This window comes from Rattus norvegicus, chromosome 6, assembly GCF_036323735.1.
Source record: "Rattus norvegicus strain BN/NHsdMcwi chromosome 6, GRCr8, whole genome shotgun sequence".
Lineage (NCBI taxonomy): Eukaryota > Metazoa > Chordata > Mammalia > Rodentia > Muridae > Rattus > Rattus norvegicus.
In genome coordinates, this window is record NC_086024.1 from 32122664 (window position 1) to 32143004 (window position 20341).

Consider the following 20341-nt stretch of genomic DNA (forward strand, 5'->3'; position numbering starts at 1 on the left):
GAAGGTAAAGCAAGCTGACTTTGAACTTATAGCTGCTTGTTTCTACCTCCTGAGTGTGTACCACCACACCCAGCTACCTTATTTTTTATTTTATTATTATTATTTTTAGTATAGAATAGAGTTTATTCAGGACATGGGGAGGGGAGTTAGGGGGGTAGTAGGGGCAGAGAGAGAGAGAAGAATAGAGAGGAAGAGGAGTAGAGGCCAGCCATGAGCATGGGGGTGTGTGGCAGGAGGAGGGATGGGGGGAGAGTGGGGACAGGAAGGAGGAGCAAGAAAGAGCAAGAGCTCTTTTGTTGGTTTATGTGTACACGAGGGCTTCGCCTGCACATGTGCCTATGTACCGCATTATGGCTGGCTGACAGTTTCAGAGGTTTAGTCCATTCAGCCAGACAAGGTGCTGTAGAAGCAGCTATGCGCTCCACCTCTGGATCCACAGGCAGCAGGAAGAGAGCACCATTGGGCTTGGCTCTGGCTTCCCCAAAGCTTCAAAGCCCACCCCCCCAGTGACACACTTCCTCCAACAAGGCCACACCTCCTAATCCTATCAAACAGTGCTACTCCCTGGTGACCAAGCATTTAAATCTATGATCCTTTCTCATTCAAACCACGGCATTCAATCAGGCTTTTTATTGTGAGAGAGAAGAATTAGAGTCATAAGACAGATATGTTGATTCCTCATATTACACCAGTTTACGTCGTGAGGTTGTATTAAAACAAAGTTGTAGAGCCCGGAGTGTACAGGGCCTTCCCAGCTACTAGGGTAATAGTTCCTAATGATGCCGTTTACTTCATGTTCAAGGAAATCCCTTCTAATCCTAGCATTTGGCAGTTGAGGAAGGAGGTTCAGTAGCTTAAGGTCATCCTCAGCTATATGAGTTCAAAGCCAACCTGGGTTGCATGAGACCTGGTCTCAAAACAGGTAAAAAGCCCACTAAACCAACAATAAACTCTTCCTAATATCCCATTTTCCCTGCAGGAATAACAGCCAAATGAAGAAGCGTCCAACTTCTGCAGTGGGCTACAAGAGACCTATCAGCCAGTATGCTCGGGTTGCCATGGCAATGGGGTCCCATCCCAGATACAGGGTAAGAAGCTGGGAAGTGGAAACCAGGAAGAGAGAGAAACCTAAGGAGAAGGGGTGCTTACAGCATGTGCTTCCTCTTAGTACCTGTTGGGGTTGGTCTTGTGTGCTGTGTATTCAGATGCTGAGTTCTGTGCCCAAGATAGGTTACGGCCTGGACATGGGTATTGTATTGACCAGTGTGACCCCAATAATTTATGATTGGATAAAAGGCTAAAGGCTGTGACTGGACAGGAAAGGAAGGTGGAACCCGAGATGGGGAGACTCAGGTAGGGACCACGGGGAGAAGGAGAAAGATAAGGGAAGGAGGAGGTGGCCATGAGGTGGAATGGACCATGAGGATGGGCCAAGAGTAGCATGTGATCAAGAGAAAACATCTTGAGGACACACACTGAGCAGAGCAAACAGAGCAAGACTAGCTGGCAAGTAACACAGGCCTATGGCTGGGATGTAGGATAGAATAGCTCAGAACCTGGCAGTTAGGGATTACAGTTCACTAATAAAGCTATACTAGGTTTGTATCTTTTATTCAGGAGCTATGGGCTAGAGTGGAGGAAGAAACCCCCCATAGATTACTTCTATTAGTATCCCATCCTGTCTGTGATATGTAAGACCTGGAAGATAATGCTGCTGCTCACATCCGATGCATTATTTTGCCACAGGCTGAAAATATAATGTTTTTGGAACTGGATGTATCCCCGCCGGCCATCTTTGAGATGGAATTTTCTCATGACCAAGAACAAGATCCACGAGTACTACACATGGAGAGGCTCATGCGGTTGGACAGCTTTCTGGAGAGACCTTCCACGTCTAAAGTGCGAAAGTCGAGATCCTGGTCAGTACAACTGTGGTTGGAGTGAGCCCTGGACTTGGGAAGTGGGACTGCGTGGATTGGTCAAGGCTGAAGAGGGTTGGAGTGGTAGCCAAAGAGAGCGTGGGGAGGGAAGGAAAAAGCTTTCATTTCTGTTCTCTGGTTCCCCTAATCTTTCCTTTGGTCCATCTCGTTGCCTCTCTACAGGTGCCAGAGTCCTCAGCGGCCTCCACCACCCTCCACAGTTCATGCCTCCATGGCCTCTGCTCCTCTGCACCCTGCAACAGTGGTAGACCATGACTGACACCCTTCAGTCAGGCTGCCCATCACAAAGACTCCTAGGACAGGGCAGCCATCCCTGGTTCATCCCATCTGATGCTTGGTGCGCGCGTGTGTGGGGTGTGTATGCATGTGTGTGTGTGTGAACTAGTGTGTGTACTAGTGTGTGTGAAGGGGCAAGAAACTGGCAGGTGGTGCCTCTGCCTGTTCTCCGGGCCTCCTTTATTTAATTCTGTTATTTATTCGTGGAGCTTGGTTAGTGAGGAGAGATTCCCCTTGCTTGAGCTGCCTGGGCCTGCCATGGTCACTGCATAGCTTCCTGTTCTGGCTGAGGAGAGACCTCAGTCAGGCCCCAAGCTCCTCACGTCAGCTGCCCCTGAGGGAAGATGGCTAGTGCCTGAGAAGACAGTGCTTCCTTTACCCGTCCAAGTTCACAGTTTCCATCTTCTTGTCTGATGGTGAGCAGCCCCTGATGCTTTCTGAGGCTGGGAAACTGCGGGTGTCCACTGAGGGCAAGAGGTGTCCTAACAGTGTTGGGCTTGCACTCCTGGTGGACTGAGCCTTGCTCACCTCTTCCTGGGCCCTAAACTCTTCGAGCCTCCAGGGCTCTTTCCCAAGGACTTTCAGTAGCCTAATACTCATCCCAGGCTCTCCGGCCTTGGCAAGAACTCGTGGCTTCCCCAACTCCACTTCATTGCCAGCCCTCTCTACCCTGGGATTGGAAATTGTGAACCAAACAGTTGTTGCTACCACGAGACCTACAGGAAGTGGAACAGTGTGGAAAACGCATGGAATGTCATCAGGGGCACTCTCTCCTCAGTTCCTCTGGTTTCCTTCTCTCCTCCAAGAAGTTCCTTTGGAGAACAAACCATCAGACTCCCTCTCCTCATGTGAGGTGTAGCTTTTCCTGCTCTGATCACTGTTCCCTGAAGCTGTCAGGTCTCAGTCCACAGTGGAAAGAATCGGTGTCATTCCGCCCCTTACTAAACGCAGATAACAAAATCCTTCGCTTTGTGCCTCCAGCTAATACAAGAAACAAACCCAGGCCCAGTCTTTGCCAGAGTCACCTTTGACCCCTATTTCTTAGTCACATCTTGGGGTGGGGGGGCACTATTTTGTTGAAAATCAATCCATTCTTTACTACTTGTGTGACTTGGTCCTTCCTCACCTTCCTTTGTGACCACCCCAAATGTCTCTGGGTATTGCAAGTGATAAGTAAATTTCTATTTTAAAAAGTTAATTTTCATTGACCTTTATTTTTTACATGCAAGATAAAACTTATTTTTTTAAGATTTATTTTTATTATTTTTAAACCATGTGTGTCTGCATACATGAATGCAGAGGTCAGAGGCATGGACCCCCTGGAGCTGGAATTATAGGTGGTGTGAGTCACCTGATGTGAGTGCTGGGACTTGAACTCAGGTCTTCTGGAGGAGCAATATGTGCTCCTAACTGCTGGGCCATGTCTGGCTGCTTCCACTTCCTCTTCTTCTTTTTCTTCTTTTTTTTTTTTTTCTTTTTTTTTAGGTGTAGTCTTGACTTGCTACTAGTAGTCACTTGCTCTGTGGCCCACCCTTGCCTCAAATTTGAGGCATTCCTGCCTCAGCTTCCCAGGTACTGGGATTATAGATGTGAGCTATGATACCCAGTCTTTATTTTTAAAATGTTTTTGTGTGTATGTATGTATGTATGTGTATATATATATATATATATATATATATATATATATATATATATATACGCATGCAATTCCACAAAATTGTTTGGAGTCACTCAGGTTGAGGTAGCAGAATTGCAGTTATGATTGTCCGTTCTATAAACTGAAACCTTGTTTAAAATTTTTTTCAAAGCTGGAGAGACAGCTCAGTGGTTAACAGTGCTTGCTGCTCTTCCAGAGGGACCCACGTTGGGTTTTCTAGTATCTATATCAGGCAGCTCCAGGAGACCTGGAACTCTCTATGGCCTCTGCAGTGACCTACGCACGCATGGACATAGCCACCTACAGATACAGGCATACGCATAACTAAAGATGAAAAAGTTCCTCACAGTTGGGTTTGAACCGAGTTTGGTGGGTACATGCACACCTTTAATCCCAGCACCTGGGAGGTGGAGGTAGACAGATCAGGAGCTCAAGGTCTTCCTTGACTCCATAGCAAAAGAGAGAAAATAAATAATAAATTAAGAAGTTTAAATTAAAACCACCCAGTTCTATCTATCCTAACTTGGATTTCTTCCCTAATTGCGTTTCTGATATGCCTCTAAGGAAAAAAAAATCTATAATCCTCTATTTCTGTTGTTTTGTGTTGCTTTGTTATATTCTGAGACAGGGTCTCTCTGTGTAGCCCTGGCTGGCCTGGGACACTGTGTAGACCAGAGTGGATGAAACTTGCAGCCATTTTCCTGCCTCTGCCTCCAGGGTGGAGGGTTACAGGTATGTATCACCACGCACAGCCCAGTCTCCAATCTTTCCAAGTCCTGGAGCTGCTCAGAGGCTGCTGATGAGCACACAGTTTCTTGTAAAAGGAATTGTAATTTCTGCTGTTGACATTTAACCGTTTACTCCTTATTATTTATCGAGCGTAAAATTAAGTTGAAAAATTAAGTTCTCTTAAACTAAAAATCATACTGCCAAATATGTCGACTTATTTTCAAGATGTATATTTTGGTGGGCTGTGGTGGGTAAATTCAGTGAGAGAAAATGGAGTTAGGATTTCAAGTGCCCTAATGTTGGGAGTCCCCTTCCCTGGCTTATGAGCAGGTCTTAGATAAGGCATGAAGCTGACAGATCTGCCAGCTTCTGTGTGGCAAAGGGCAGCAGGCCGTTCTCGTCCTTGGGAAATAAGCCCTTGCACCATTCAAGGTCCTGTCTGAGGACCACCTGCTTTGCCTCCACTGAATGACAAGCCTCCCGGGTACCTGTCCTTCAAGGGAATCCTAGTTTTCCATCACAGCCCTATGGTCATTTGACACTCAGGATTCAAATCAGAGGAATGTCTCTCTCTGGGACAGGAACTGTGTGTAGAAATCTCCCCCATGTGACCTGGGCACTGAGGGACCTCCCCCTGACCTCTTTGTCATTTGTAGATGAAGCTGCACGAGTCACTCCATTCATCCCTTGGACACACTGACTCCACACTGTCTGGTTCACTGCCCTGCACAGTCTTATAGCACAATATACCCCACTTCAGCACCGCAGCCAAGGCTGGGCCCGATGTGTGGTCAGAGGAGGAGCACCTGCCTATGGCGTTGTACATGTGTGTTTATGTTTACCTCTACAGGGGCACTACACTTAATGTAAGCCCTGGGGACAGGGCTACCAGAGGTGGCTGGATCTCAGTCTCTGTCTCGCTCCTTTTTCTTTTACTGTATCAGACATCTGGTTGACAAAGGGTGGGCCTTAATTAGGATCAAATTTCTGTCTGCTGCTATGGCCTTTAGTTAAAGTTACACACAGTGGCCCATTCTTGTCACTCTATACATATGGCTATCTGGGACATATGTAATATATTAAAATATATAAATATATACATATTATAAAGCATTAACCTCTGTCCCCTTGGTTTAGGATGGAGGCCTTTCTGTTGAGTGGACGTGCACCCTAGCTCAGTGCTGCCAGCAGCCTGCAGGCCCTAGCGCTGTTGAGATGAACACAGTTGACAATAAAGGAATGAGTGTCATTGTGGAGTCGCCTGCCTGCTTCTCTCCCTTGCCTCTTCCAAACTGCAATCCCCTCCTCATGTTCGCCTCTCTCCAGCCTTTTCAGCAAGGGCTCAAACGTACTTGGAGGCCCCCACAGCGATCAGAACGTCAGAAGAGAGTAACTGCTCAATGAGAGGGTGTCTGCAGAGCTGGTGGGTTCCCTTGGCTGTCAGGGAGTGCGTGTAGCGTGTTCAAGGCACCGTTCCATTCCTGGCATGGGACATAGGGTAGGGCTGGGAAGAGAGTGAAGTGGGTAAAGTGCCTGCTGCCAAAGGTGGCAGCCTGATTGGATCCCCACACAGGGCCCACACAGTATGGGGAGATAACCGATGCCTACAAGTTGTCCTTTGATCTCCATGTCTGCTACAGCGTGGGCATGCACACCCACACATACATGCTATAACATATGATCCAAATAGGGAGTATTTCAATTGAGAGAGGATAAAGGGAAAGGGCCCAGTCAGTAAAGTCATGAGAAGTTGCGACTGGTGCCCTACACCCACATAAGCTGGGTGCACCACAGCAAGCCTGTGATCCCGGTACTGGGGAAGAGGGGAGGGGAGGGTATCTGAGGCTCACTAGTGAGTCCAACTGAATATGTGAGCTCCAGGCTTAGTGAGAAACTCTTAAATTGCACATTTATCTGTCTATGTGCCTAATTTATTCATTTATTTTGCTTGGTGTCCAGGCATGCATTTGGAGATCAGAGGACAGAGTAAGTTCTCTCCTACCATGTGAGTCTTAGAGACTGAACTCAGGTAATTAGGCTTGGTAGTAAGCACCTTTACCTAGTGAGCCATTTCCCCAGCCCGAGAGTCATTCTCAAAAAAGGAAAAGGAAAGATTTAGGAACACACGTTTGGCCTCTACAAATATGCATATATCATTCCTACCACACACACACACACACAAGATGGAGAGGCAGAGAGAATGAATTTATCTGCCCAGGAGGTAGAAATGCTCTTCTAGGAGGTCTGTGCCAGGGCTGTGGAGCAGTCGCTCATGTTCTATGAGAGCAGCCATCAATCACTTAGTTCTGAGCTATGGCTCACCTCAGAATCGGTAGGGGATACTTGGATTAGCTGTCAGGGATTGGACAGAAAAAGTTTGTGGAAAGCACATGCTTGTGCCTGGCATATGGGGAGTGCTGGATTCCAGTACAGACCCTAGTTTGTGAACTGGGCGGAGCCCACTGAGAGAACACACAAGCACCACACCTGAGGCCCTGTGTTCCACTTACTGTGCACAAAACAAACGTCTTGTCCACCTTGGAGGGAATGGAAGTAGTGACCCAGAGCCTCATGCCCCCGCCCACTGGCAGAAGCACCAGTGAGCAGCCTGGGCACTGGAGTGTTGTCAAAGGTATTTCTTGCCTCTGTACTTCTAGCCCTCAAGCTCCCAGACTTTCAGGCTGAGTGTCACCCTGGTGCTGAAGACATCTGCCAGGGGTTGAATTGGGCTCTTTGAATAAAAAAAAAAAAATACAAAAAGGACACAGTGAGAATTTTGGTTTCTTAAAAGACCCAGTTATGGGTTTTTGTTCTAATTCCAGGTGTGGGATATGGAGCTGCTGCAGACTGTCCACAGCTATGATTGTCTCGTGCTTTAGGAGGGCATGGTTTTTGCCAGCTGCATATAGTTTATGTCTAGCATTCTGGGGACTCTTGAGAGGGTGTAAATGTGAGTGCCCAGAGGGCCTGTGGCAGCTGCTGTTCCTGCTGCTGCTTTTACTATTGCTGGATGGCTGGGTTTCATGTTGGAGGTATCCTGTTGACTGAGACTGGACTCACCCCAAGGAATCCAATGCCCCTAATCAACAGGAAGTAGTCTAAAACAGTCTATACCATTTCCTCTCTAACCACTTTTCTTTCCTACCTAGTATTTGAGGGTTGGAAGAGGTTAGGGTGGAATAAGGGTTGGAAGGTAAGCAGATCAAAGAACTCAATAAAGTAGGGCTGCTCCTAGGTATGGCGGAAGAGGCTTACTGTAGATGAGGGCAAGAGCACAGGTGGAGACAGAGGCATTGGGAGAGTCAAGAGTGAGCGACCCTGAATCCTTAGCCCAGGCATGTGAGGAGAGGTGGGAGGAGAGAGGGGAAAGGAACCACCAACCAAGAGGGGGCAGCCTGGGCCAAGGGACTAGCATAGCTAAAATGGCTGAGTTATATAGGTGTCAGAAGAGCTGGGACGGGGAAATACCTGGGCTGAAAAGGTAGGGTAGGGGACAGGGAATGCCAATCAGGAGGGTTCTGTCATAGAGACTGGGGGACGCTGGGAGAACCTGGCAGCCAGCCTCCACTCTGACATATTAACGAGCACTTCAGAGACCTGGGACCCTTAACACACACTTAACACACAAGCTTGAGTACTCCCAAGTAGGAAATATGGCCCTTCTGTGTTCAGAAGAGAAGTTGGGGAAATTGATCTTCTCATGGACACGATGATGAAGCTATCTCTCCTCACCCCAAAGCCTGTCGTTTTCCTCTACAGCAAGCTCCATCTCTAAGCCTTGGGTACCAAGGGAAGCAACAGCTTACTACATGAGTGTGATAGAAAACATATCTGCCTTCAGCTTCCTGCTGATGTGCTCTAGCCACAGGCTCCTAGGACAGGATCTCAGTCTTAGTGGCCAGTTGGTGGGGACAGGATTGAGGGGTTTGGATCAGATAGGTGAGGACATGGTATGAGGACAAGACCTCCAAGAGTTACAGATGGTTATGAGCCACCATGTGGTTGCTGGGATTTGAACTCAGGACCTCTGTAAGAGCAGTCAGTGCTCTTAACCACTGAGCCATCTCTCCAGTCCTCCTCCAAGAGTTACAAGTGCAGTGACAATGGGTGGTTGTGGCAATAGCAGGGACAACAACATTGTCATAAATGATGCTGAAGCTACGATTGAGTGAGGGTGGGAGGTAGCAAGACTCTGGGCTTGATCCTCAGAACTGGAAACAAAGAAACAAATGAAGAAGCTGACAGCTGCAGTGGGGTGGAGTGTTCTGTCTGAGCACAGCCGAGATTCAAACCCTAACTGTACCATGTGCAAGCAGATGCCCAGGAAGCCAGGAGGGTGTGAGCTACCTAATGTGGGTGCTGGGTATAGGCTCCTGGACCTCTGCAAACTGAGCAAGTGCTTTGTCCCCTGAGCCACCGCTCCAGTCCCACAGCTGATGCTCTTGACCACAGGGGTTACCTGCACTGAAATGATAACCTCAGTGGGGCACAGTGACCCACATCAGTGATCCCAGCATCGGGAAGGCAGAAACAGGAGCACTGCAAGTTCAAGGCAAAATTGATCTCCATAGCAAATTCCAGGTGAGCCTAGGCTATATACAGTGAGACCCTTCTCAAGAAGACCAGTGTGGGGCTGGGGAGACTATTCCTGCAGAGGATCCAGGTTTGGTCCCCAGCATCCACAGTGAGTGGCTTACAATTGCCTGCAACTACAACTTCAGGGGATCCAACACTTCTGGATTCCCAGAGCACCTACACTCACCTACAGAGAGATGCACACCCATAAAAATGATTAAAAATTAATAAAAAAGATAAACCAACCAAGTATCCCCGTCCCCCACAGGAATAGACCTGAGAGAGCTGGGAGATGGTTCAGTGGGTAAAGTGCTTGTGCTGCAAGCATGAAAGCCCGAGTCTGAGTCCCAGCACGCACACTCGAGCGCACGCATACACATACACACACACAAACACGAAAAGCCAGGGAACACTGATGCTGGGGTTGGAGAAAGGACCATCCCAGGGGCTTTCTGGCCAGCCGGTCTAGCCCACCAGTCAGCTTCAGTGAGACTGAATCTCAAACAATGAAGATGGAGAGTAATGGAATAGGGAACCTTATATTAACTTTAGCCTCCATGGGGGCATGCCCATGCCTGCATACACATAGAACACTCTCACACACACTCTCTCTCTCTCTCTTTCTCTCTCTCTCTCTCTCTCTCTCTCTCTCTCTCAAGCTATCCAGGGAGCCACACAGAAAATGAATCACTGAGAAAGAACAATGCTCAGAGGAAACTAAAGTGGCCGAGGACTGAGAAGACACTCAGCAGGAGTCCAGGCCTCAGGGACCTAGCAAGCAAAGTTAAAACTGACTTCTAAGCTGTGTGAGGACGGAACGCACCTTTAATTTCAGCAGAAACAGGCAGAGATCTCTAAGGTTGAGGCCAGCTTGGTCTACAGAGTGGGCTCCAGGATAGCAAGGGCTATACAAGGGTTTTTGTTTGAAAAACAAAAAAACCTGACCCCTAAGTTCTCTTGGCTGACACAAGAATTTCAAAGTAATCTCTAGAAGGAAAAACTTGATCTGCTTTTATTACTTATCTCGCTACTTAGTGGCATCACCCCTCCCCCTCCCCAGCTCGTCATAGAAGTGTGAATGTTGTGCTCACCCTGGGAACAATGATTCCTATTTCAGATTCCCTCTTCCACACCTAGTGAGCATCTTCAGTTGAGGGATGTGACAGCTCTCTTTGATGTGCAAAGCAGGCTGCTTCTCTCTTCTTTGTTACTGCAGGCATCAAGGCTGGAAGCTGCTGCTGTTGTGACAACTTACAGATGTTCATGGCCCTTTTTCCTTGTTGAATTAAACACGTATGTTGACTGCATTTTGTTCCCGTTAGGAATTGGAAAGAAAAAGGAGTCAGTGCATTAGACTGAATGGGGTAAATTGATTATGAGTCTTGGTGCCTAGCTCCTTCCAGGAACTGGAGGCCCTGGATACCAACCAACTCTACCAGAGGGAGCTGGGGGTGGGGGTGGGGGGAGGAGATGGGGAGAGAGGAAGGACAGCAAGAGCTTTGAGTCCACCCCCACTCAATTTGTCTTACAAAGGAACAATATTCAGGGGCGTTTCTGAAAACCCCCATTTCTCTGAATGGGGTGAAAGAGGTGGAGAGGGAGTATAGTATTTATAAGTGCATTATAGAACAAAGGCAGGGTATGCAGTGGAACCCATACCCAGGCCCAGAAGCACCTATACAAAAGTCTTATCAACTGGAAAATGGAATCCAGTTGGAATAATTTATCATATTACTCACTTCACCAGTAAAGATTATAATCATCCATCCACTCATTCATTCATTCACCGACACTTGAATCCCCACAGTGTGAAAGGTTTTATCTGTTGTCAACAGTGCTTTAGGGAACTCCTGCTCAAGTAACAGAGTTCTGAGGCAGAGATTCCAGTCTGGGGGTCCATACAAATCAGGTCTATCCTCCAAAACCAAAACGAAAAGAGTAATGGTGAAAATTAGAAAGAAAAAAAAAAAAGGAAAATAGAAACGCTGACATAACTTAGTGTTTCAAGGCTTGCTGGGCACTCGGAGGCCCTGGGGGAGATGGAAGGCCTACGCAACGGTCATAAACAAGAGAGGAGTCACTGCCGTGTGGAGACTTCATTTGTCTTGTCACAAGATACTTAGCCATCAGACCTGTTCCTGGAATCCAAGGTGACTGTAGAGTGAATGGCTCATAGCAGAGGAGACGTGTAAAATAGACTCTTAGCTCCTCGGTAGACGTTTGCAGGGCCCAATGAGCAATCTGTGCTTTTAGCAAAAGTGGCCTCCACATCTGTCACACTCACTCTGTACGGCTGCTTTTCATCAGCCAACTACCCTGTTTTCAATTGAAAATTTTCTTTTTCCTTTAAAACATTTTACATTCTGTGTATGAATGTCTTGCCTGCGTGCATGTGTGTGAACCTGGTAGATCCCTTGAAACTGGGATTAAGATGGCTGTCGGGCATCTTGCAGGTGCTAGGAATCGAACCTGAGTCTTCTTCAAACAAGTGGCCTTAACTGCTGATCTGTCTACCCAACCTTAAAAAAGAAGATCTTCTTTTACAGAGTCCTTCCTTTATAACCCTGGGTATGATACCTTACTATGTAGATGGGCTGGCCTTGAACTCGTGATACACCAGTCCCCAGGTGCTGGGATTTCAGTGTGCACGCCTACAGCTGACTTCCTCATCAAATCCTGACCAGAGTACTGCATGAGGTTCCTAAATTCCTAAACACTAAATTCTTTGTATTGTTGCTTTCACTCCCTGGCCTTTCCCTCTTATGCTTCAATCTTCCAGTGCTGTCCTCCACAGAACAACACACTATATATAGCCAGGCACTTGGGAGGCAGATGCAGGTGGCAGATCTCTGAGTTCAAGGTCAGCCTGGTCTACATATCGAATTCCAGGCCAACGCTGCACATAGTGGGATCCCATTTCTAAGAGCCAAACATAGATAAAATAAATCACATTATAGGGAAAGGGAGATGCTATAGCAAAATATATTTAAAATGTGGAATAGGGTAGAGAATGTCATTCAATTGGCAGAGTATTAGCCTGGTGTACCCAAAGCTCTGGTTTCCTTCCCCAACACCCAGAAAGCAGAGGCAGGAGGATTAGAAGTTCGAGGTCATCCTGGGCTACATATCAAGTTGGAGGTCAGTTTCATACATGAGTTCCTTATCAAAAGATGAAATAAAATATAACATAAAGCCAGGTTTAATGGTGGTACACTTGAGAAGCTCAGTTTAGAGGATCACAGTAAGTCTGGAGCCAGCCTGGACTACATAGTTAGCTTGGGCTGAAAAATTCTTAAGGGGAAAAAAGTTTGGGCACTGTGTTATGTACCTATAATCCCAGCAGTCGTGAAACAGAGGACTGGATACATTGGAGGCCAACCTGGTCTGCACATTGTGTTTGAGGCAAGCTCATCCTGTCTGGGGACAGGGAGTAAAATAAGGTCCAATGGATGCCTTGCTTAACAGTCCCCAACACTTTACATTGTACTTTATTTCAATTTTGTTTATTTGTGATGGTTTCCTGCATCTCAGACTGGCCCCAAACCCCCTGGGAACCGAAGGTGAGTTTGAACTTCTGACCTTCCTATCTCTAGCTCCCAAGTGCTGGGGTTACAGGTGAGCAATACTTGGCTCCACAAAGAAACAGCTGTCGAAAGACACCAGATTTGGGTGGGGCTTGTTGCCAGCAACTGAAGTGCGCTATGACCACAGCAGTTCTGGACACTTACTGCACGGTGGTTGCACGTTGGTGTGAATGAGTCAAGTATTCTCTGGTAAACAGGGAAACCTTTCAGACAGAGCATCTACACTTTCAGGAAAGTTGTCAACAAATACAGGGACTTGAGTGCTGAGCAGATATGATTGAGACCTGACACATTTGCTACAGCCTTAGAACCTCTCAATTCTGTGGTCTCGGATGTCTGAGGCAGAAGGACTGCTGTGAGTTTCTAGTGACCCTAGGCTTCCTACTAAGGCTTTGTCTCAAAAACAATCAAAAACCAAAACAAAGCATTGTGAAGACTGGGGAGATTTCTTGGAGGAGCCAACCCACATGGGGTAAGAGTGTAAAGCTAGGGTAGGTCTACCAGAACCCGACCTGTTCTTCTCTACCACTCTGTATGATGGCCTGTGGTCAGATTCAAGTCTACCTGCCCCTCAAACCCCATATTGTTTGAGTTTGCCACTGCTCTCTGTCCTCTCAGCCCTTCCGACTTCTCACCAGTCAGTCTGTGTCTCTCGGGATTTGCTGCATTGTTAATTAGGGGTACATATGTGCATCCATGTATGTACAAGGACAGGTGCTAGACAAGGCAGAGTCAGGCCCCACAGAGCTGGAGGTCCAGACAGCTGTGAGCTACCTAATGTGGGTGCTGGGAATCAAACATGGGTCCTCTGCAAGAACAATATTCATTTTTAACCTCTGTGTTATCTGGCTGGTCTGGAACCTGCTTGCAGACCAGGCTGGCCTTGAACTCGGAGATCTGCCTGGTCCTGCTTTCTGAGCACTAGAGTCAAAGGTGAGTACCACATACTTGGCTTTATAAAGACTTTAGTTATTAGTTACGTATAGGTATGTGCACCTGAGTGCAGGTGCCTGAGGAGGGCAGAGGTGTCAGATCCCCTGGAGCTGGAGTTACAGGCAGTTAGAAACTGTTCAGTACGGTGAGAACCAGTACCGTGGGAACCAGATTTGAATCTTCTTTAAGAAAAATAAAGGCTCCTAACCACTGAGCCATCTTCCCAGCCTTGATGGAGGGCTCTTGTGAGGAATGGAAGGGATAGTGTGTGATGACAAACTTGGGATAAATCTGGAGGCTGAGCAGTGGCAAGACCGTCTCCTAGTAGACAAGTCTTTGGGCTCAGGGTCGGCATGCCATATATCAGTCTGCCTCCCAGGTTTTAGACTGTCACAGAACCAGGTCTGCCCAGCGAGCCAAATGGGGAAGGCAGCTGAGATGGAACCTTGTAGTGACATTTCTTATGCTACTTTGTCCTATTCACTCTCATTAACGTCATTCTGCTCTAAACCAATGCCTTTCTGCTATCAGGACTTCTAAAGCTTAGAGGAAGACTTTTCTAAAGAGATCAATGAGATGAAATGACAGGAAGTCCCAGGCTAGGGAGAGTACAACAGATGTGCTGCCTTGGGGTACGTTCCCTGGTACCAAATGTTGTGAATTAACATTTCAGAACATTTTGGACGGTTACCAGAATATATTTTGCGAGTGCTCAAACACATAAGAGAGGCCAGGCATGAAGGCAGCACATACCTTTAATTCTAGCACTGGAGTAACAGAGGAAGGTGGATCTCTGAGTTTGAGGCCATCCTGGCCTACATAATGAGTTCCAGTGAGACCCTGTCTCAAAAGGGGGGTGGGGTGGGGTGGGCGCAGACTAGGGAGCTAATGTACTCAATAAAGTGCTTGCTTCATCGGCATAAAAACTGGAGTCCAAGCCAGCTGGTGGTGCTTACCTATGATCCCAGCTCTTGGGAGACAGTGGATCTCTGAGTTTGGGGCTAGCCTGGTCTATAGAGTGAGTTCCAGGACAGCCAGTGCTACTTAGAGAAACTCTGTCTTGAAAAACCTAAACCAACCAATCAAACCCTACCTACCCCACCCACCAAAAAAATGAAAAGCTTGAGTTCAATTCTCATGTAAACAAACCAGCTGTGGAGGTGTGGTGTGGTGTATTTATAATCCTTGTGTTGGGGAGGCTCAGAAAGTGTGTCTGTCCTTGGGGCTTGCTGGCCAACAAGCTTAGCCTATCAGCAAGCTTCAGGGCAATGAGAGAGCATGCTTCAAAACACAAGGTGGGTGGCACTTAAGGAACGATACCGGAGGTCGGCCTCTTGATTTCTCCAGGAGCACACACATACGCACACAAAGATAGAGTCTGGAACGGTGGATAATACCTGTAGTCCAAACACTCAGGAGATGAAAACAGGAAATTCCTGAATTAGAGGCAATCTTGGGCTATATAGCCCATTCTAAGCCATCCTGTCACACAAGACAAAAAAACTGTCTCAAAAGGGAAAAAAGGAAGTCTTGTGGAAACACGAAGATGAGCCAAGTTCCTGTATTTGGAATACGAGGAAGTGATTCTACCAGAGACGGAATAGATTTACTTCCAGTTTACTAGACCGCAAGAGCAAAGCTCCTAGCATTTTGTATCGGGTGTTCACAGACGCTCAGGCTAAAAATATCCAAATGCAATAAGTGCACTTTAAAAGAAAACCTTACAGGGTTATGGGGGCTCGGCTGGAGAATGTATGTACTGTGCTTACAGCCTAGGTTTGATCCCTGCCACTAGATGGTGGATCACTCTGTAATCCTAGCAGATTGATCCTAGGATCACTCTGTAATCCTAGTACTCTGGAGGTAGAAGCAGGAGGATCAGAAAGAAATTCTAGGTCATTCTCTGCTACAAAGTGAGTTCAAAGCTATCCTGGATTATGAGGCTCTAAAACAAAAGAAAACAAAACAAGAAAACAGGTAACAACAATGAAAACAATACAGAGACACATTTTTCTTTTTTCTTTTCTTTTCTTTTCTTTTCTTTTTTTTTTGGAGCTGGGGACCGAACCCAGGGCCTTGCGCTTGCTAGGCAAGCGCTCTACCACTGAGCTAAATCCCCAACCCCACAAAGACACATTTTTAAGTCAGGTGAATTTCTGAGTCACAATAAGTTCTAGGACAGCTACAGTTGTACAGTGAGATTCTGTCTCCCTGCCAAAACAATGAATAAAAACATCAACCATTAGAAGACACAGTACATTACTAAGGCATTTTTTGACTGTAGCTTTTTATTAAGTGTGTATGTGTGTACCAGCACATACACCATGGTGTTCATATGCTCAGTGGGCAACTTATAGGAATCAGTTCTGTCCTCCAATTGTATAGGTTCCAGGATCAAACTCAGGCTAACAGACTTGGTGGCAAGCACCAGTACTTGTTGAGCCATCCCACCAGCCCCACATGGTATACTATTAATCTCTCCTCTAGGTTGTCAATAGTTATCAAAGGGGAATAAATTGGCTTAATTTTCCTTATTTCAATATATTCTGCTTCTAATGAGAGCTAGTTAACTTTTTTAGTATCTACATCAGAAACTTCCATTCATTTTATTTACCCACCAAACAACGCCAGCAGTCTAGTTTAAATTCATGACCCATTGTAAGTCACACATCTTAGGATGGCACTCTATGCTGCCAACCAGCCTTACTACACTTCTTCCAGTATGCTTTCGCCTGTTCTCTAAGACAACTACATCATACACTTCCTGTTCTCTGCAAGCTCCATCTTCTCAACTTCCCCAGGCCTGCCCTTCTCCACTCTCCCCAGATCCTGTTTCATGATCACAGGGACTTTGCTGTCCCTTTGCACATCCCCTTCCCTTTAGCTCAGTGGTTCTCACCCATCCCAATGCCACAGCCTTTTAATGCAATTCCATGAATTGTAATGTAAATATATTTGGAAGTAGAGGTTTGACCAAGAGATTGTAAACCATAGGTTGAGAACTGCTGGAATGTTCTATGTCTTACTCTTTGCAAAGTATCTTTTCTGTCTTCTGCCTCAACCTAATGTCAAATTTGAGTTGCTCTCTTTGTGGCAAATGGGTGCTCACACCCAGTTACACACTAGCGTATCAACTAGTAGGCTTTTGTCTTGTTTTGAGGAAGGGTTTCTCTTGTATAGTCCTGGCTGTTCTGAAACTCTACCTGTAGACCAGGCTGGCCTCCACCTGGCCTCTGCCTCTGAGTTGAGACTAAAGGTATGTGCTACCCCAGCCTGGGGTTTTGTTTCATAGACTCTTAAAAACCTATGTGTATTCCACATGCATGTGGATGCCCAGAGAGGCTTGGAACTGGAATTGCAGTTAGCTGTTGATTTCATATGGGTGTGCTGGGAAGTGAATGTGGATCCTTTGCAAGAGCAGTCAATGCTCTTAATGGCCAACTATCTCTCCAGCCCTTCTTTTTGAAGGAGGGCCTTATGTGGCTCAGGGTGGTCTCATGCATACTTGGTATGTGGCTGAGGCTGGTTTTAACTCCCAACCCTACTGCACCCAGCATCAAGCCTGGTTCTTCAACACTAGTTCTGATATTGCCTTTTCTATTAACTTCTTCCCTATGTTCATTCAAATAAAGTTTCAAGCATAGAGAGCTTTATGCACCTGGTATATTTCCACATTTTTAGCATTTAAATCAAGTCTTTCACAAATAACCAGTAAGAGCTTTTTTCTTTTTTAAAAATTACTTTAACCTGGTATGATGATGGTACATACCTCTAATCCCAGCACACAAGAGGCAGAGGCAGGTGAATCTCTGTGAGTTTGAGACCAGGCTGGTCTACACAGTAAGTTGCAGGCCGTCAGAGCAATATACTGAGCGTGTCAAACAAATAAAAACCCCACAAGTCTCTGTGTGGTTATACACACATGAACACAGCTGCCTCTGGAGGCCAGAGGGGGGCATCGGATGTTCTGGAGCAGGAGTTACAATCGTGCAACTGAGAACCACCTGATCTGGGTCTGTCTTAGTCAGGGTTTCACTGCTGTGAACAGACTCCATGACCAAGGCAACTCTTGTATGACAACATTTAACTGGGGCTGGCTTACAGGTTCAGTCCATTATCATCAAGGCGGGGTGTAGCGGCATCCAGGCAGGCATGGTGCAGGAGTTGAGTTCTACATCTTCATCTGAAGACTGCTATGAGAAGACTGACTTCCAGGCAGCTAGGACTAGGGTATTAAAGCCCACACCCACAGTGAAACACATTCTAATAGTGCCACCCCCTGGCCCAAGCATATACAAACCATCACAGGGTACCAGAAACCCAAGTCCTCTGGAAGGACAGCAAGTAATTTAACTATCTAGCCATCTCTCTAGCCTATTCCCTTCTTTCTGTTTCTTGAACTTTTTTTTTCTTTTTTTTGGAGCTGGGGACCGAACCCAGGGCCTTGCGCTTGCTAGGCAAGTGCTCTACCACTGAGCTAAATCCCCAACCCCCTGTTTCTTGAACTTTTAATTCTGAAACCTTTCTAGTGTTGACATGACAATCATGTGCCACGGGGTTTGTTTTTGTTTTATTTCTTGGGACAGGTCTTCAAATGCTGTGCTCAAGCCATCCCCTGAATCACTAGGACTTCAGGCATGCATCACCATGCTTTGCTAAAAATAAACTTTGTGGTTTTGTTTGTTTGCAGAAAGGTCTAGTTATATAGTCCTCGCTGTTCAGAAACTGTGTAGGCCAGGCTGGCATGGAACTAATAGCAATCCTCCTGTCTCAGGCTCTGCCTCCCTGAATATTAGGATGACAAGTTTGAAACATCATGCCTGACACAAAAGTGAATATTCATTGAATAAATCAGTCCATCTTTAGAGACATCACTGAGGACTTGAAAATCTAAATAAATTACCCTCTAACCTTAACTGAAGAACTATGGACAGTTAATGGCCTCTGAGGGAGGAAGATTAAGTTTTCTGTTTGGTGTGGCTTCTGTCACCACAATTCAGATGGTCCACATCCACAATTATATGGACAGTGTATGTTAGACGCAACGGGTTTAGAAGGATATGAAGTTAGAGGAGTGGTGAACCTGGGTCTGGGAGGAATCATGGAGAGAAGTTGAGGTAAATGTGACCAAATATGCTAATTGAAAACTTCAAATAAGAAAAATTTGAAAATTGTTTTCATTTTTTTAAAAAAATTGTTTTAAGTTTAATTAGTGACTGATAATGTCAGGATGAATCTACACCTATTTGGGTCCAGGCTATGTATCCCCTCCATATAAAAATCTATAATGAGTATATAAGAACTATTTGAGGGATAGGGATACTGTTCAGTTTAGAGCATGTACCTAGCTTGAGCAAGACCCTCCGTTCAATCTCTAACGTAACAAAAATAACTTTAAAAAATGTCCTTGGCATCTGAGGAGTATTGTGATTATGCAGAATGAATGGTTAAATTCCTCTGGGGGGGTGGTGGGGTAGGAGATGCTGAGTACATCTGGCTGGAGAAAACCCACGCTAACTAAGGAGTCACATAGACAGGCTGTCTCAAGACCCTTCTGGCTTGCCTCCAGTTTCTCCACCTTCCTTCCTGTTTCCTCCAGGCCCGCAGCATTTAGCTGCCGGTAGTCCAGTCTGGTTCAAGTCATCACTCTAGTTTCTCATCATGCTCCTGAGACTAGTTCATCCTTCAGTATAGGTAACAAATAAAAATACATCTGTGGGGGTCTGGAGCGATGGCTCAGTGGTTAAGAAGGGCACTGGCTATTCTTCCAGAGGTCCTGAGTTCAATTCCCAGCGACTACATGATGGCTTACAACCATCTGTAATGGGATCCAATGTCCTCTTCTGGTATGTCTGAAGACAGCAACAGTGTACTCATATACATAAATTAAAACTATCCGTAGGGTTGGGGATTTAGCTCAGTGGTAGAGCGCTTGCCTAGCAAGCGCAAGGCCCTGGGTTCGGTCCCCAGCTCCGAAAAAACAAACAAACAAACAAACAAACAAAAACCAAAAAAAAAAAAACCAAAAAAAAAAACCAAAAAAAACCCCTATCCGCTCCCCAACCAAAAAACCCCTCAAAACAAACAAATAAACCAAAAAACATCTGTAGTAGCGAGACCATAAAATGCACCTGTTGACCAGCAAGACCGTTCAGCAGGTAAAGGCCCTTTAGTGTGATCTCTGGAACCCACATCAAACAAGAGAAATAAACCCTTGAAGTTGCCCTCTGACCTCACACATGTGCTGTGGCATAATAAAATACACAAAAGCAAACTATTTCTACTACCTGGTTCCAAAGATAGTAATGACCATGCAGATGTGTCCCTGTTCCCTTCCAGGGTCCAGTATTTAATTCATAGTTGAAAATGGCGTTCAGGACTCAGTCCTCCTGCCTCATCTTCTCGTTGTATCTGGCTTTGCACTACATAGAGGTTGTGTTTTAACAGGCTATCTGTCCTCTCTTTTGTTCTTGGCTCCTGCTGGCCATAGCCCTACATAAGCTAAATCTTGTTGCACTTAGTAGGGAAGGTGAATTTCACAGATGGGACAAAAAATGGGATTTTGCTCTTTTTGAAACAAGGTTTAAAAAGGTACAATAGTTCACATTCATTGATGTGCCAGGCATTTTACATGTGTTCTCTTAAGA

General features: G+C 46.1%; 2 protein-coding genes across 2 annotated transcripts in view; both read left to right on the forward strand.

Moving 5' to 3' along the window:
* The window catches only part of Kif3c (kinesin family member 3C), a 38934-nt gene extending 35785 nt beyond the window's left edge, over positions 1-3149 (forward strand). Inside the window, 3 exon segments of the mRNA NM_053486.1 lie at positions 980-1088; positions 1747-1919; positions 2103-3149. Of these exon segments, the coding sequence (NP_445938.1) occupies positions 980-1088; positions 1747-1919; positions 2103-2199 (379 nt within the window). The 3' untranslated portion in view covers positions 2200-3149.
* The window catches only part of Asxl2 (ASXL transcriptional regulator 2), a 143991-nt gene that overhangs the window by 32167 nt on the left and 91483 nt on the right, over positions 1-20341 (forward strand). The window lies entirely within an intron of this gene.